At 33.5% G+C, this 17,885-nt stretch overlaps 3 protein-coding genes across 4 annotated transcripts; 2 read left to right on the plus strand and 1 right to left on the minus strand.

The window, feature by feature from the left end:
* The first annotated feature begins 8,364 nt into the window (after positions 1 to 8,364).
* LOC143180926 (dnaJ homolog subfamily C member 11) lies at positions 8,365 to 11,610 on the plus strand. The gene is made up of 8 exons (XM_076380985.1): positions 8,365 to 8,511; positions 8,879 to 9,008; positions 9,076 to 9,319; positions 9,385 to 9,698; positions 9,774 to 9,981; positions 10,084 to 10,645; positions 10,721 to 10,850; positions 10,924 to 11,610. Exons 1-8 carry the CDS (start codon positions 8,440 to 8,442, stop codon positions 10,944 to 10,946), a joined length of 1,683 nt encoding a protein of 560 aa, XP_076237100.1. The 5' UTR covers positions 8,365 to 8,439; the 3' UTR covers positions 10,947 to 11,610.
* A 123-nt stretch (positions 11,611 to 11,733) lies between these two features.
* On the minus strand, positions 11,734 to 13,360 carry LOC143180927 (uncharacterized protein C1orf50 homolog). 2 transcript variants are annotated; one of them, XM_076380987.1, is made up of 5 exons: positions 13,337 to 13,360; positions 12,749 to 12,841; positions 12,553 to 12,665; positions 12,136 to 12,467; positions 11,734 to 12,056 (listed from the first exon to the last, which is right to left on the minus strand). In XM_076380987.1, exons 3-5 carry the CDS (start codon positions 12,602 to 12,604, stop codon positions 11,874 to 11,876), a joined length of 567 nt encoding a protein of 188 aa, XP_076237102.1. In that variant the 5' UTR covers positions 12,605 to 12,665; positions 12,749 to 12,841; positions 13,337 to 13,360; the 3' UTR covers positions 11,734 to 11,873. The 2 variants fall into 2 exon arrangements, with proteins under 2 accessions (XP_076237102.1, XP_076237101.1); XM_076380986.1 differs by lacking the exon at positions 13,337 to 13,360 and having other exon boundaries at positions 12,749 to 13,095.
* Positions 13,361 to 15,607: 2,247 nt separating this feature from the next.
* LOC143180042 (ras-related protein Rab-34) lies at positions 15,608 to 17,613 on the plus strand. Its single transcript, XM_076379568.1, has 7 exons — positions 15,608 to 15,637; positions 16,113 to 16,279; positions 16,355 to 16,456; positions 16,636 to 16,700; positions 16,836 to 16,966; positions 17,187 to 17,394; positions 17,543 to 17,613. Exons 1-7 carry the CDS (start codon positions 15,608 to 15,610, stop codon positions 17,611 to 17,613), a joined length of 774 nt encoding a protein of 257 aa, XP_076235683.1.
* Positions 17,614 to 17,885: the final 272 nt, after the last annotated feature.

A 17,885-nucleotide genomic window follows, 5' to 3' on the forward strand; every position in this document is an offset into this window, starting at 1 on the left:
AGTTCAATGAAATCCTACTTATGGAAGCTGATATAATAAACCTAACATCCAATAAGTAAACAACTTTTCCTTATGAAGTAACCGAGACTAAGACATTTAAATAAATAAAAAGAAGTTACTCAAGATTCTTTGAAGTCCTGTTGTATCCATGAAAGCTATTATGATGGGCATAACATCCAACAAGTAAACAGCTTTCGCTTAAGAAGTAACCGAAACCAAGGCATTCTAATAAATGAACAGAAGTTGCACAAGCTTCTTTGAAATCTTGTTTCCTATCCATGGAAGCTCATATGATGGGCAACAACTCGGGTAAGCCTTTCTCAGTGAAAGCCGCCGATGCACCCGTGTGCAAGATTCACTCAGGGACAAGAAGTTTGACATTAGTGTATGCGAAGGGATCGGTGACGAGCGAGCAACAGCTGAACACTTAGCCAGAGCACGAGGAAAGGGATCCCTCGGGGGAGTCGTTGAGACTTCCGGCGGCGTCCGACAGAGGATTCGTCCTCGGGAAAAGGTCTCGTAAATTTCGACAATAAGAGGGTGTACGCGACCCGTCAAACACGTCTATTTTCGTCCATAGCTAGCCATTAGGGCTGCTTATGTTAGAAGATCTGAAATCATTAGATTTGAAGCCATTCGTGAAGAATTATTGTCGATCGAAATTGAAGAGACTTTACTCTCAATGGCGAAGAGCCTTCTTGATGATAAACCTTGCTCTCACGCGTCGCTTTTCAAGTATCTGAATGATCACTTTTCCTAATCTAGAATTTTTGAATTTGACGCAATTTTCCCACTTTCAAAGTACTTTTACATTTTTTTTTAAAATTCAGTGAAGCACCTTTCGGTATTTAATTTAAAACTAGTTAAGATATTGAAAGAGAGTCAGAGGACAAAGAATACCTTTTCAAGTAAAACTTTTTTTTTACTAAAACGACTCATTTTTTTTAATTGTAGTCATGAAATATCAGCAAATTATTTAAAAACTAAATTAATAACTGTGAGTGAATTACCTGATTGGGAACTTGATAGAATTGGTAAAAATTAATTGTTCAATCATTTAATTGAATAATTTTGCTGATAATAGTAATTACTGACAATATTGTTATTTCTTTGACGTAAATATTCCTGTTATACATAAACAGCGTTAACGCTGCCAATATTATTAATTAAGATGCAACGTGCTCGATCCATCGTAATTACGGAAACTTCTTATCAGGTCGCGTGGGAAGAAGAAATATTTATCTGGTTGTTTGGTAAACATCGTGTTGAGTTCATAGAGATCTCGTACGATGCGGAACCAAAGTTTACAAACTCGTCTGCTTTAGTGCCAGCAGCGTTCCCCCCGATTATTTAATTATTACACAAAATCGCGCCACGCCTCTGCATCCTTTTTATCCCCTTTCTTCTGAGACTAGTACATAAGCCAGTTCATTCATACGAGTTCACGACCACAATTTACCGTGACACTACCAAATTATTTCGAATTTTCTTTTGTAGATCTCGTCAGGGAATTTGTACTTTGCTCGAGACATGAGAAGAGGATAGTGGTGACCGTCGGAAGTAATGTCATCTTCAAGAAGAATCACATTGAAAACCGTGCCTTGGAACGAATCTTCAAAGAGACAGGTCAAATGTACAGCAAAAATTTGGAGTTTTCAAGTTAGACCTCAAATGACGTAAAATCAATTACCTCCAGTAACTAAGTGCTTGAGAATTACTGGGAAGAATACCTGTGCACATCACTGCGTTCATCTACGACACAACACATTCTTCCACCGAATTAAGGAACTCTTTCCTCCAGGACAGCAACCTCCTCCAGGACGTCAACGTGTCACCAACGATTTTCGACACTTCGATGTCGAGCAACTAGGAGGGTCAGGCAAAATTTGTCAAGTCACCAGCAGGTATTTACCTTGGTTGTAGCACTGGTATCCCACCGAACGACGATTTATCACCTTACTCCACGGGATCGCGAGCAAATTGGCGCGTTCAATAGCACAGAGACCTCGAGAGAAGAAACCGTCAGGGACATGCGTCGGGAGAGGAAAGCCAGCCAAGATTGAGACTGATTCGAGAGCGTTTCAAGCGAGCCGGCGAGCGATTCGAAGCGGGTGGAGGCACACAGAGGCGGAGTTACGGTGTTCGACCGACTTATCGAAGCCCTCCCACGTTCTGTTCTACCCTGGTTCTCCGCCTCTTCTGCCTCTTCCACCGTGATCGAATCCTGTGTCCCGTTTGGATGGACAACTCTGCATCGATTGCACATGAAGCAAGGACATGAATTTATAGACAAATTGATCTAGGAGGATTGTTGGATTATTTAAAATCAGGTAGCCAGAGTGCTTGACCTGTTCCCCTGAGAAACATTTAATTATACTGTTAAGAATCTGGTGGCGTTGTTTACCTTTTCGAAAGTTTATGAAAGATACGTGTGAAATATGGGAAAGATAAAACGCTGGTGCTTTCAGTTTTCAATGTCGATTCTTTAAAAAGAGTTCAGTGTGGTCAGTTGTACAAACGAGATGATGGAGTAAAATTGTCGTGTAGGGATATGTACTTTGGAAATTATTTTATACAGGTTGGTTTACTTAAATAAGGCTACCTAAGTATCTCGTCTAATTGTGACGATACAAAAAATATTTTATGTGCAATTTGAATGGTATCTTGAAAATTCCAAAACATGACTTTGAAAGTAAAACATTCTTTACAGTATATTGATCCCTCGATACCATGTACCATTACATAGAAAATATTTTTTGTGCTTTCATAATTAGAAGAGCAAGAGCTAAACACATAATCCAAGTAACAATAAAGAATTGTATAAATTTTTCCACTGTACTGAGATAAAGAATACTGTGAATTTCAAGTGAAAATACTTTGCTAGGTAGTCTAATTTTAATAAGAATTTGCAAATGATTCGAAACGTTTGGCCTATAGTGTTTGTTCTATACATAATTCTACTTTATGTTTGTAAAATATTCAGCATCCTTATATAAAGTTCGAGTCAGATTTTATCAGAATAATTAGAAACTATTGAAGTTTTACAATAAACAAAAACTCTGTGACTCTATAACATTTTAGTAACCAGCAAAATTAAAACCTATACGTTGAAGCTTAGCCTTGGAATGATTAAACAATAATAAAAAGTGACAAACCAACCACTTATGAAATATAAATTTCTATTTTTCAAACACATTTGATATTCCCTCAATGTAAACTCAATTTTCAAGCATTTAGTGTCCCCCAATATTTCACAGTTACACCAACAAAGGGGAACAGGTTCATCGTTGCTTATGCGACAATTATGTAATCGGGATCAGGTGGTCGTTGAGAAATCATGTTAGGCAATCGTTGGTTTGCACGATAATGATTACCTACAACTGAAATTAAGGTCACCAAGCCATCGAGAAATTGTTGAGTCGACCATGATTACGTTTCGACGCAGAATGTATGAAATACGCCCTGTTTGACCATAGGTTCGCTGAATCTCCTGCGCAGCTCTAATTCCCATTAGCGTGGCGTTGGACGTTCATTCGAATCAATACTCTTGGGAGCCATTATTCTGAATACAAGAACCAGCGTGAAATAAATTGAAGTGAGTATTAATGAAATCAAAAGGTCAAATATTTTGATACCTTCGAAAAACTCCCTTCGCTTCTTCCGTAAAAAATAAACCAACCTTCGAACTCTAAATTTTTTCAAACAGAAGTTGTCTTGTGACCTCAAATATGGAGCCTGTGATTAATTAATTAACTGGAGTCGGAATTGTGGCCATGGAAGCACCATTTATCGCATTATGGAGCGCGTATCAGCAGGAGAAACACGTTCGCTCGCCAAAGACTTCAGAGGGGAAAGGAAAACCAGCCGCCATGCTTTGGGCGGAGACTGCCGGGACATTTGGCTCTTTCATTGGGTGGAAGATTGACCTGGTGCATCGACTTCTATGCATGCGCCGGCTCAGTGCATACTACCCTGGACCCTTTGGAAATTGCACCGAGAGAAACTACAGAACGTTCTCCACGAGATGCACAGGCTGCACCTCTTTTCGCAATAAAACTCTTTTTCCGTTTTCTGGAAGCATATTACAGTTGCTTCAAAATAGTATGCACTTTTACTTAATGGGAGTTAAACAAGTATAGAAGCTTGGTACTTTTTAGGTGAAAGAGGATTTTACTGTTCAGAAGTTTCAAATATCGATAAAGGAAACTATTATAATGACGATATACGATACGAAAAGTAGTATGTCTTATTAAATCGGTGAGTTGAAGAATAATACAAGTCTAAAATTAACCATTTTCAAATAATCTCAAAACTTCTGGATTTCAGAATCAAAATGTATTAAGTTACATAGGAAATGAGTAGACTTAATACTTTCTGGCTATGGGATCCAGATACGTAAAATGCACAGAACTACATGTTGGGATCAAATACCTATCTCAAAATGTCTTTTTTGAACTTGTACTGTTCTTCACCTCACCAATTCTATTTGTCTTGCTAAAAGTAGCGTATTCGACTATGCATGAATAAGAATAGGTACATTTAATTTCATTACGAATAGTAGCATGTTTCAACTTTGCTAACAGAAGTAATCTACTTCAGCGTTGTACCACGAAGAAGATTACAGCCAATTGATAACATAAGGTAAGTGAATGTCCCAGTAGTTGACCATGTTCAGGTATCTCAACACTACCATTAATTTTATTTAATTCTAAGCTTGAATTTTAATGTGCCTAATATAAAAAGCGCAAGAAATATCATAAAATAATATATATCGAGACGTGTGTACAAATATCTAAAAAGATTGTTCACTTATTGAGATATTTGGCATCTTAAGCATCCGGATATGGAGACATTCACCTTATAGCCATTTTTGTACTATGTGTAATCGTACAAATGTGCTTTTCTTTGCGGTGAAAAATGAAACGTGATATTTTGAATCATATCGAAGACAAATGTGTTCTTTTCCTAAGAGACAAATGAGATGTGATACTTTTCGTAATGCACACGATAGAGATACTACTTATTCTTCTCTACAAGATGATCTGCAGTAATAATACTACAAAAAATACAGCTTAAAAAGCCCACCTTGTAGATCAGAATTCTTGTATAATCAGTTCATCCAGTCACCAGAAAATCACTCGTTATCAAAATTGAGATCTCCTCTGCAAATAAACACAACGTGGGTCCCCGAACCATCAATCGTAGCCAATGTAAATATCCGCCTCCGAGGTGTAGATATAATTCAGCGAAACGGACCGCGATACGTGCCTCAGATTACGTAATCGGAGCATACGTGATTTCGATAGGATACCGGTAACGAATATTCAACTCTCGTATTCAGAGACTTGCGTCGTTGCGTCCTACTTTTTTGTACCATAAGCGAAATCATTCATAAACTTATGCTTCATTGGATCACCCGTGTCAAGAAATATCAAATTCAAAATTTTATGTAAAAAGTCTCTAATAAAATTTTAAGAAATCATGTTTTCAGCGAAACAGGTCTAGTATTCGATCTCGATTTCTAAAATTACTGAAAGTTACTCATTTCAACGAGGTGATTCAATGGGGAAAGAGGAGAAGTAACGCGTCGAAACGACCGGATATTTTTCAACGTTGATAACGGATTGTTGATCAAAAACCAAGACTCGCCAGGCCTAGATGTTGTCATTGTAACAGTGTATTGTTAGACCAGTACAATGAGCTTGTTTTAACAATATAGTGACCCGATCGGATCGATTGTTTCCTCGCCTCCTCAACATTATCATCGCCATTAGCCGCCGCGAGCTGCGGTTCATTTTGTATCTAAAACATTGGACGCTTTACTTGTGCGATTACTATCGCATGATACTGTATACTAAGGAGCAAAATAATAATACTGTAATGAGAGAATTCATCGCAGCCGAATTTCTAATTAGAATTCAACTTCAATGATTTTTGTGTATATTAATATTATCTTTTGCCATTAATTCTGTATTTGACAATCAGGTTTACCCATGTCCATTTTTTTTAAAATTAAAGTTTCAGCATCTTACTGTCTTCTTTTATTTTTAGTAGAGTAATAGGAAGCTATTTAAGTTATATCACAAGTTAAGGATATTTAATATCTAGTATAAACTCTGTACCTGAGATCCAGGCAAACTCAAATCCACTTTTTTCAGAATCGAGTTCTTGCGAGACCTTACTGCTTTGTCTTAATTTCATTAGAATAGCAGGAATTTAGTTAAGTTATGTTATAAGTGAAGAAAATTTAATAGAATTAACTACTTTAAATCCTATGATAAAAAATGGCTCTCAAGTACAGAACTATTTCAAATACTACGTTAAAAAATGTATGGTCACATTTGTTCTTCTACTTTCCTTAAAAATAACAAAAAATGAGTTAGGTCAGGTTGGTCTTCAGGTACAGAATTAGAGTCTTCAATTTTATTTATTAAAATGATCACTTTTCTGTAATTAATTCTTTTTAGGACATATTTATTTTTAAGATTGAGATAGGATTCAACTGATGACTAACAGTAAATTAGTACTAAAGTTGTTAATCAATTCGATAGTTCCAAAAGGGACAAAATTAAAATATACAGAAAAGGTTTACTAAAGTAAATCTCATGTCGCAAAATTCTGTATCACAGCATGAAATTTCTGTCAATGGTTCGTGACAAGTCAGGCTTACAGAGAAGCGATAAATTAGTGTGTCCAACAGGGAGATCGTTTATCCGTGGAAACTTAATCCTTCGTACCCTATGGGAAAAAAATTACGACTGGCCGTGAACAAGCCAACCAGGGAGAGGTAGAAAATAAAAAGGAGTTCTTGTTTTGATTAGAGAATGTCAAAGCAAACTGACTCCGGCTGGCACTGAGCAGCCCTTTCTTCCTGGCTTGCCTCGACTCTCCCTTTGGAATTTTATTACCTTTTTATAGCGGTTCGTTTGTGGCGGTCAGCCGAGACAGAGGAGACTAGCATACGGTCACGTTCCTTGAGGAAGTATATATTCTGAGCTATTGTGTCACAGTTGTGCTGTGCACTTGGTCGAAGAAGAATGGTATTATAGTGATTTTTAAATTGATCGAGAACTTTGTGCAACTTGGTATGTCTCATTCTTAAAGCTTTCGGGTATAAGCTGTGCCCTTGTGGATGAACTGTCTCAATGTTTCGCAAGCATTGCAGCTAGCTTCATCAGGGGTCAAATGACACATTCATATTTGTGTGTCTTGCAGTGATCCATTATTAGAGTGAATCTGCTCATGTTTTGAATCATTATTCACCAGTTACAATTCTTTTTATTTGATCAATTGAGTAATTAAAAAAGTGCAGACTGTTTGCCACTGTGAAAGCCTCATACTTCCGATTGGTATGTTGTCTTCCTCTTTTATGTAAATCTGTATATTGCACATGTATTTTAAAAGTAATAAGAATCGAAAAAGAACGTCTTTCAGAGAAAACAAAACTATTTATGAGCTTAGAAAAAAATAATTTTGTAAATAAATAATGGGGACAAAAAAGCAGTTTTATGTAATAAAAGTTATCTTATTTGAATAATTCGTCTGAAGAATAGTTATGCGTTATTTGTAATAACTGATTCTTTTGTTACTACAGTAAGAACTCGATTATCCGAAATACTACAAGATGCAGACCTGACACATCCTTCTGATAGTTAGCTTTATTTCCTTCAGTAAACTACTATTATTTCACTGCTTAAATTTTGATCGATATTCTATTGTATTCCAATTGTTATTATATCTAACATGTGCAACTCTAAATATCAGAAATTTATAATATTCGAAATTTGGTCAATCGATGTTCAATTGTATTCAAATAATTTGTGATATACATATATTTAAAAAATTTTTTGAATAAATTTTATAATGAATAGAAGTGTACATATCAAACTGATTCAGAACTGAAAATCGAGTTTTTTTGAGTTGTGGCACTTTTGAAATACATGTCTTACGATATTAAACAATTTCTGGGAAGGACAAATGATTTAAATTTAGAGGTGAAGCAGAAAATAAAGTATATAGCTTTGGAAGTGAAAAGCAAAATGAAAAAGAAGATAAAGCATATTTTAAGGGCGAAAAAGAGTACAAAATATAAATCTGAAATCTTGGGAATACGAGTATCAAGTTCATGAATGAAAATGAAGAAAGGCAAAATACAAGACAAGGCAAGATGAATTTATGGATTTAATGTACATATACATTATACAAGATATATTTTTGAAAAAACTAAGTATCAGAGCATCGGTAATGTAGGTGACCTATTAATTTTCAAACTGAATTTTCGTCCCGGAGCTCCACCTATTGATATCTAGAGGTTCTAAAATATACCGGTTCTCGGCCGAGTCTTTCGTAACCTATGGAAGCAGAAGACTGCAAGTCCACGAAAATATTGGAGTTCGTCTAGCGAGTGGAGAGCCAACCGAAAAATTCGGAATCGTGACAATGGACGACGATAACGATCAAGAAAATCCGATCGAGGATGACTATTACACATTTTTGAATATCCCCAGAGACGTAAGAAACTATGCCAAATTGATTCTCTATCCAAACCGTAACTTTTCCCGGTCAAGAGTAGAGATTAATCTTCGAGCCCTCCACGTGACATGTTCTTTCCTGATGTCTGACGTAATCGAGCCCTTTGCAATAATATTAAGAATTATCAATATATCATTGGAATTCTATATTAGAAATTATTTGAAAACTCGACAAATTGGCATTAAACTTCAATCGTTACTTCCCTTTTCTGAATTGATGTCCTTACGTTTTTAATAAGATGCAATGAACTATCCATTTTAAAGTAAAATATTCTTCAAGGTTTTTGTCATTCAAAATATCTTATCAAAGTTTGAAAAGCATTTGATAATAATAACTTCTATTCTAGGCAACCACAGATGAAATTAACAATGCTTATCGTAGACAAAGTAGACTTTATCATCCAGATAAACATACAGATCCTGTGCGCAAGAAAGAGGCAGAAATTCTGTTCAACCGTACGAAGAAAGCGTATGAAGGTTGGTCAATGAAAACATAAATTTACTCGAATATGTCTATTTTACATAAGGAATTTTCCTACATTAGTTTTGAGTGATCCACATCAGAGAGCTATCTATGATTCTGTGGGAATTCGGGGACTAGAAACTGAAGGTTGGGAGATCGTTCAACGCACTAAAACTCCTCAGGAAATTAGAGAAGAATATGAACGTCTTGCTAGAGAAAAGGAAGAAAGGATGTTACAACAACATACAAATCCCAAAGGTAGCATTACAGTGAATGTTAATGCTACGGATCTTTTCAATGAATATGATGAAGACTATGAAGATAGGTAATGTGTGATTCTACTTGATACAGATACATGTGCTATGATGTATATTATGTTTTAACATACAGCAGGGACATATTTTCATGCTTCGAAGTCAGTGGAATGTCATTCACACAATCCATTGAAGCACCACTTACCTTACGAGATACGGTAACCATGTATGGTGAAGTAGGTACACAAAATGGTACAGGTTCTGGTTCTGTAAATGTTTCTGCAAGACGGTTAGTTTCTTCAAAGGGTTGGGTAGAAGTTGACGTTGGTGTTGGGAATGGACCAACAGTATCTTTGAAAGGTTTTCGTACGTTAACGAGAAGGCTATTCTGTGATGGTGCTACTATACTACAATTTACAGCAAGGGGAATCAGACCTGGTTTTGTAGGAAGTATGTTTACTTACTTAATTTTAAAATATTGACAATAATAAATACAGTTCTCTAAAAATATTGTATTCTCTACAGCTCTTGCAATGCAATTAGATAAACATACAGTAGGATACCTCACATATAGAGCAGGAATACGAAGTGCTATGAGTACAATGATTGTAAGAGACACATCTAGGTCTTATACAGCATTGTCAGTACACATTGGTATTTTACAGTCTTTCCTCAGTCTTAATTATACGTACAAGATGGAAGAAAAACAAATGAAGCTACGTGGAAGTGTAAAGTTAGTAACCAGCAACAAATTGCTTCCTAGTTCATAATTGTATGTACCATAGTTGTACTTTATTGGTGAATCGTTTTAATGTTAATGTTTATTGGTTTACAGGGCTGGTACATTTGGAGTATTTTTAGAATATGGAGCAGAGAAGAAAGTTTCACGACATAGTAAGCTTTCTGCAGCAGTACGCGTTGGTGTACCAACAGGAGTAGCTCTAAAAATTAAATTAAATCGTGCTTCACAAGCGTACACGTTTTCCATTCACTTGAGTGATGAGATTCTTCCAGCACCTGTTTTCTATGCGACTGTAATACCTATAATGACCTGGACTATTGTTAAAAAGATTGTGATTGATCCTGTGGTGAAAGAACGAGAAAAACGCGAAAAAGAAAAACAAAAAGAAATGAATAAGACACGAATGATGGAGAAACAAAAGGAGGCAAAAATTGCCACTGAATTAATGAAAGCCACAGTTAGCAGAATACGAGCTGAAGAAGAATCCAAGAGAGGTTTAATCATTACCAAAGCTTTATATGGCAGATTTGTTTATCCCCAACAGGATCGACCCGCTTCAGAGGAGCCTGTGCATAGGGATGAAGTGATAGATGTAACCATTCCTTTACAGTGTTTAGTGAAGGATTCAAGATTGGTTCTCCATAATGCATCTAAGGTATAGTAGATTTTTATAACAACATATTAAATTTTCTTTTCAAACATTTTAAATAATGTATTTTAATGTTATCAGAGTCAGTTACCTGGATTTTATGATCCATGCGTTGGAGAAGATAAACAGTTATTAGTTCAATACCTATTCCGTACTCAAACACACGAATGTATTATAAAAGATAATGCGCCTCTCAGAATACCATTACCATGTAAGAATTTATTAATTTATCTATAATTGAAGTATTAATTTCATATATTTCGATGGTAACTTATTTGTTTCAGCACATAAAGTAAACACTACATGACGTATGAGACATCATAAGAAAGTAAAGTCCAATCATCGTGACTCCCGGTGATAGCTTATGCTGCTTCATTGAAATTTTTTTAAATAATTTTTAGATTAAACTTGTGCAAATATCACATTGAAAAAATTAAGTGTTCATTAATTATTTATACTTTGTACAATAACTTCATTTTCCCAAAATAATATCATTCACACAATGTTCTATCTTAGATACCAACAAAGATATAACGGTATAGAGGATTGATTTGCCTTAATAATATGCTTGTAAAGCATATTATAAATAATGAATATCGATTGAAATATAGGAGAACTAGCCGTACAAAAGCAATTTTCGAAAATTTTTTTCTGCACAAAGGTAAATACATTTAAAACTACTGCCCATAGAGAAATAATAAACAACAGTATATCCTTAATTAATTGTTAAACAATGACTGATTCAAGTGAAATTACAAGATAGAAAACTTATTGTTAATTCATATAGTGAGCAGATAGAAATATTTTGAATATTAATATACTGAGAGGGAGAAAGCTCAGAAAGTTGCACAGATTGTTGAATAGACCAGTTAAATTATAAATATTCCAAGTTATTCTTTATTAGTAGAAAAATTATACTTCCAGCATAAATAGTGTATATATACAATTATATGCATAAAATTTGGAAACTATATCTGCATGTTCATTGAACTAGAAACAATAATATTGTATAATTTAATACCAAGCAATCTGATTTTATATAAATTATGCTTGGGAAATTTTGTGAAGTAGAAGTGTATTTAAGATTCTAATTATGTTGTTCATATCCATGTGTTTTAGCTATATAAAGTAATAAAAATAGCTTAAATTTCAGTTCTATAATGTACTTTAACTAAGCAAACATATTTGTTACATAATTATATCTTCTTTAACATATCTTATTTATTATACATGTCTATGTATTTATATTTAATTCTATACTTTTGAAAGAAGTATTTGGAAGACTAGACAAAAGCTTAGCCAACATAGTCATTTCCTTATTTTTTTCATCAGTTTTATGTATAGGAGTCCAAGACTGATCGCGCTCTAGTCTATATGAACCTTTATAATCTTGAGAAGGTCCTGAACTGCCCCACTCCTGCAATATAACATTTATAGTGTAGTGTTACCATATTTTAATAAGGTACCATTAATTTAAAAAATACATTATAATTTACTTCTGGACTAAGCATAGAAAGATAAAGCTGCCCAGTTTCTCGTTCATAAAGGTGGTACACATTTCCAGGATGTTTCACAAAATTGCAAGCGACATGATGCAATTTCATGTTCCAATCTGCTTCTATAAGTATATTTTCAGCTTGTTTCTTCAAATATTTTATTTGCTCTGCAATCACTTGTAACTTGCTACATGCGTTTGCTTGAATAAAATCATCTGCTTTTTGTATCTCTGTTGCTAACTGAATTAGATCTTGCCGAGATGTTTTACCTACTGCTTCTGGATTATTCAGTGCCATACCTTGAGGTTGAATATTGCGCTCTACTAGAGCAACTATTTAAAACATTAATACATAATATTAGATAGAAAATATTTTGAAAGGATGTGAAAGTAATTGCATAATATTTTCAATTAGTACCTTTGGTAGGCAGATCATCAGAGTTCTCCATTGTAGTAAAGATGCGCTTCATGCATACGAGCAAAAATTGTATTTGATATATCTTTGGATTACCTCATAATTATTCTATGATTCTGAAAATAACATTAAATACTATTTTAAGTATTTGTTATAACTTCTTCTGCTATGCTAAAAACATTCTTTCTGATGTACTCACTTCAATTACTGAATAATAGTAAAATATTTTATGTCGATTTTGTATAAGTCAATGTATTAAACGTTGGTATATACTTATTCAATCGTATATCGTCTAGAATTAGTTTAATTAATAAAATAACCTATTTATCAACCACACTATTTATAACTGTAGTTATACGTATACGACGATTGACCGGTTGTAAGTTGTGTTGAGTTGCAAGATAAAATGACGCAATTTGTATATCTTTACTTATTTTCAAATAACTGGTGCTTGAAGTTTTTAAAATCAAATATAGGTACTATGTATATTACAGATCTAGCTATCATTATATTTCTGTTAGAAATACAATTCAATAATTGTATCTCTATTAAAGCATAAATTCAAATAGTTTCAAGATGTAACGCAAGTTGTTTTGATTTATACATTATAGTTACAATTCTTTTGGAGATATTCAAATTATTAAACTTTCTTTATAACACATGTAAACGTAGGTGTCTCTTCTACAGTTAAATACAATAAATACATTTATCGACATTCCTGCAATTTTAGAAAAAAAACATTTTTTCGAAAAACACAAAGGACGCTAAAAATCATAAATGGTCATACATGCTAAAACGAATTTCCTTTTTTCTTAGAAAAGATGGCACAAGTGTGTGACTTATTTCCTTGTTTTATCAATCTATTATAATAAGGACGCCACGATCCTTATCGGTTGTCTTCAGAAGTAAATACTCACAAAACTTTTTATCACAAAACTTTTTAATTCTCATATCTTCTATACCTCTGTACTTACAAACTTTGATAATAATAATTACAATGAACACTAGAGGCACGTGTTTACATATGGGCGGTAAACGGCAGAACGAATTGTGTTAAAAAAGAATTTGTTCTTTCGTATTTATAAATAAAAGCAATAAACTAAATAACAGCTAATTTATCTGAGCTTGAGGGCCACCAATACCAGATTCGAAATGCTAACGACTAAAGCTGCTTCACATTTCTTCGGTTTTAAATGAGGTGATCGAAATGATCTTTGCATTTTGAATCTTGGCGCTCTTCAGCAGTAGAATGTGTCGTTGTGCCACAAATGTAGTGATCTTAGCGCTATCTGACGACTGCTCCTTGAACTTGGTCCCATATAGCGCCTCTACCGGATTGCAAACTTAATAGTTCTCTGTTCTCTTCTGGAGGGAAGTTTAAACGTAATAATATTCATATACAACTAATTATATGCTCAGTACAATTGTAACTATCGTTTTATTTATTGGGAATATGTAAGGACACTCGTTGCAGGAAAAAATATATGTATTAATTATATTAACAACCTAAAAATGAAAGATGAATACATTATAAATTCAGAAGTCAACCTATAAAGACGTGTTTGAAATATAGATTTTATTAGAGAATTTCAATATATAGGATGAACCATGCAATTGCTTCAGATCATAACTCCAGTACCAAACGTAATTCGAGTACCAAAACTAACAATCTGATCTACAGAAACTAGTTTATCCGATTTGAGTCCCTTTGATTTTTCCTCTGGGGGTCACCTAAAAGATTGAATTTATTCAAACCTTATAAATTCTGTGAAGAATCAGAGAGAGCGGATCATATTGGAATGTGCAGCAATAAGAACAAATAATTTAAATGCAGGTATGAAAACAATAAAAAAACGTTATTAGGAGTGTTTACAGTGTAATGGAGAAGCGTTTGAGCAACTTCTTCAATAAAGACATTTTTTGAAAGTATCTCGAGAGCTAACCATTTTTTTATCATTGTAACCTAATAGTTTTTTATATAGAATGAACAGTGAAATTCAACTAAACTTAAAAAGAATCTAAGGGCCTACAGATGTACAGATCTTCGAGCCATTTATCTTTATCTACTGTATCTACTTTATCTACTGAGTAATCCACAGTCTAAAGTCTTTCAACCAAGTAAATTCTCTTACGTTTTCATTAGAAAAGTGTTTTAACACTCCACGGACAATAACTCAAATAATAAAATAAATAATACAAATAATTAATTGAATATGTAACATGTTAACTACTCCATTCTCCCGATCCTCAACGAAAGACATCTCTCCTTGTCTACTTCTGCTTGAGGCGCGAATAATTCTCAAATTCTCAACCAATCAGCGTGCCAGATTTCCTATCTATTGCAATTGCTTCACCTCTGAAACCTTAGTACTCGCAACACCAAAATGGCTGGTGTTTATGACGTCATTGCCGGTATTATTTGCTGTTCCTATGGCTTACTGAAGGTGTGCAATCTATGGATTTATTCCTTAGTCTGTGGTATAACCACTTCATCTCATTGGCTGCAGCACTTGCACTGCTGAGCAGCTAGAGTTGATGACGTTATAACTGCTGCCGCAGTAGACTGAAAATCTATAAACGACAGCACTGACAATAATTCTCGAACACCCCCTATGTAGGACGTAGAATGTATCATTAATTTTTCAAGAAAATTCAATATACCATTATTCAATTTACTTGAATTTACTAAACTATTTAAAAGTTTCGTTATAACAAATCTAAGAATACTTCGACACATTAGAAATTACGTGTCTAATTTTTATTCAAGTAACTCTATACCCACCTGCTTCGTAAACCGCATGAAAGACTTGCACCTGCCACAGCAACCAATGTTTTTATTTAGTCTAAAATTACATGGGGCAGTAGCAAACACGCACCCCATGTGTCGACATCCTGCTAAACCTTCTGATAAATAAAAAAATAGATTTCAGTGAAACAATAGAAAAAAAATAATATTTCTCATACAGAAAACACGTTTGCTGCGTGAACATATGCTATAATTGATATTATATTACATAGATACTAAATAATGTTAAAAACGCGTTCCGCAGTTTATAAAATGATTGAAGTGACGCGTAAAGAAAGACAGGTATGACTTTTAAATTGCCATAGAACGAAGCGTAAAATATACTACATTTTCAATTGACATTATGTCGTTTGATTTGAGAACTGTGCGTATTCACCCTCTGGCGGAAGTAATGAAGCAATGTGTATATAGTTCGAATTATTGTACATGACTACTTCTGAATACTATCTCAGAGAACAGATTTGTCGGAAGTCAGGATGATGTAGTTATTCGCTATCAGTGAAATTCAAAATTTTAATTTTTGGAATAGAAATTTTCATCAGATTTACACAATAATGTATAAAAGAATTAATGAATCATCTTTATAGTATTTATTTTGTTGTAACACAATTCGGTTTTTAAATATATTTCTATATCTGCCTAAATACTTGTTTTTCTATCGTTAAGAAAGTATGTATAAACTTATATTTTACAGTTAATAGCGAATTTAATTTTTTTATATACTAAACAAAAATTATATGTATAAAATTTTATTCAGATTGATAATTGGCCACCGCCATTTTCATCGGATATTACCTTTTACAATGAAAGAGATTTTAGCGCGCTTGTTAGGCGGTCATGCACGACGAAAAGATTGACTCTGAAACTTTCTAAAGCTATAGTAATTGGAGATGTTTCTGTCGGAAAATCGTGCTTGATAAATCGGTACTTATATTACGCTCATTACACATATGTATAAAAAAATATAGTGCAGTTAACTTAGTTTTTTTCACTTTGTAGATTCTGTCATAAAGTGTTTGATAATAATTATAAAGCTACAATCGGGGTCGATTTCGAAGTAGAACGGTTCGACATTCTTGGTATACCTTTCCATTTGCAAATGTAAGTTTTTATTAATCGCGCACATTTTATTACACATTTAAATTTGAATTTCAAATTTCAGAAAATAGAAGATTCAATTCATCTTCTTTTGTTTTTTTAATTGTTTCATAAATGATAAGATCTCACATTTACAAAAGCACGATAATTTTAGTAAAAAACATAATATTTTTTTAATTTAGATGGGATACAGCTGGTCAAGAAAGATTTAAATCCATAGCTGCTTCTTATTACAGAGGAGCAAATGGTATAAACTTTTTTTTTATTATAACAATCACCTATTAGATACACATGAACTTATATTCATTAATTGTAGATATATAAATGTAATATAGAAATTATATTTCTACATTATTAATAAAAATATCTCCATATTTTTTAGTAATCATGGTCGTTTTCGATTTAAGCAATTTGATATCCTTGGGACACTGTCAGCAATGGTTGAATGAAGCTGCTAGAAGTAATACGGGCTCGTACCACGTGTTTCTAATAGGAACGAAGCGAGATTTAGTGGTAAATTATCTTATCTGTATCTAAGTACTAAGAAGTAGTCATTTCTAAAAATACAATACGTTAAAAGCTTTTTTCCACTTAGACACAAGATAAAATAAAATATGCCTAAAGCAGATTAGAATAATTTTTGCAAAGACATTCTCCTCATAAATCTTTCCACATTTTTTAAACACATATTTTACAACTTTTAATAATGTTAAAACAGAATACTTATTTTTAGCCTAATCAAATATACAACATAATGGAAAGGCGAGCCGCTGAAATAGCACAAAAAATGAAAGCGGAGTTTTGGGCTGTTTCTTCAAGGACCGGAAGTGGGGTATCGGAACTATTTGCGAGAGTTGCTGTGTTATCTTTTCACGCAATGGCTCTAAAAGAATTGCAAGCTATAAAATTCGAACCAATTAACATCGGTTCAGAATTAATAAGTAAGATCATTATAAATAACGATTAGTATAAATTACATAGAAATTTTAGTTTAAAAATTTTTTTTATTAATATGAATGAATTTCTAACAATAAATCAACTATTATTCAGTAGTGTTCAGACTTTTTTTATCTTTGTTTATTTTTTCAGCCTTGAATAATGAAACAAACAGCGTTAAACACAAAAGAAGAAAAACCACATGTTTCAATTGTTCGATATAAATAGCAGAAAATTCAATACTAATAATTGATATAACATAATACGATTGATATGAAAGAGATTATCAATAGTTTATGAAAACAAAATTTTTATATTATATATCTATATACCTTGTACGCGATAAAATAATATCATTACACAATGTGCTTCACATAAAAAATAAAAATCAGATGATATCAGAACAAATGGTTCACTATCGATTTTATCTCCAAGAAGAGAGGGGCTTTACGAACGTAAAATCATTCGAATATACCGCGCACGAGACAATCTTCCG

This window comes from Calliopsis andreniformis, chromosome 6 (assembly GCF_051401765.1).
Source record: "Calliopsis andreniformis isolate RMS-2024a chromosome 6, iyCalAndr_principal, whole genome shotgun sequence".
In the NCBI taxonomy this organism is placed as follows: Eukaryota; Metazoa; Arthropoda; class Insecta; order Hymenoptera; family Andrenidae; genus Calliopsis; species Calliopsis andreniformis.

Coding starts and splice junctions, on each gene's coding strand:
- LOC143180926 (XM_076380985.1), top strand. CDS start 8,440: ATGGACGACGATAACGATCAAGAAAATCCGATCGAGGATGACTATTAC. Junction 9,009..9,075: donor TACGAAGAAAGCGTATGAAG/GTTGGTCAATGA, acceptor TTCCTACATTAG/TTTTGAGTGATCCACATCAG. Junction 9,699..9,773: donor CAGACCTGGTTTTGTAGGAA/GTATGTTTACTT, acceptor TATTCTCTACAG/CTCTTGCAATGCAATTAGAT.
- LOC143180927 (XM_076380987.1), bottom strand. CDS start 12,604: ATGAAGCGCATCTTTACTACAATGGAGAACTCTGATGATCTGCCTACC. Junction 12,468..12,552: donor TGATGATCTGCCTACCAAAG/GTACTAATTGAA, acceptor TGTTTTAAATAG/TTGCTCTAGTAGAGCGCAAT. Junction 12,057..12,135: donor TTTCTATGCTTAGTCCAGAA/GTAAATTATAAT, acceptor GTTATATTGCAG/GAGTGGGGCAGTTCAGGACC.
- LOC143180042 (XM_076379568.1), top strand. CDS start 15,608: ATGATTGAAGTGACGCGTAAAGAAAGACAG. Junction 16,701..16,835: donor TTATTACAGAGGAGCAAATG/GTATAAACTTTT, acceptor CATATTTTTTAG/TAATCATGGTCGTTTTCGAT. Junction 17,395..17,542: donor CATCGGTTCAGAATTAATAA/GTAAGATCATTA, acceptor TTATTTTTTCAG/CCTTGAATAATGAAACAAAC.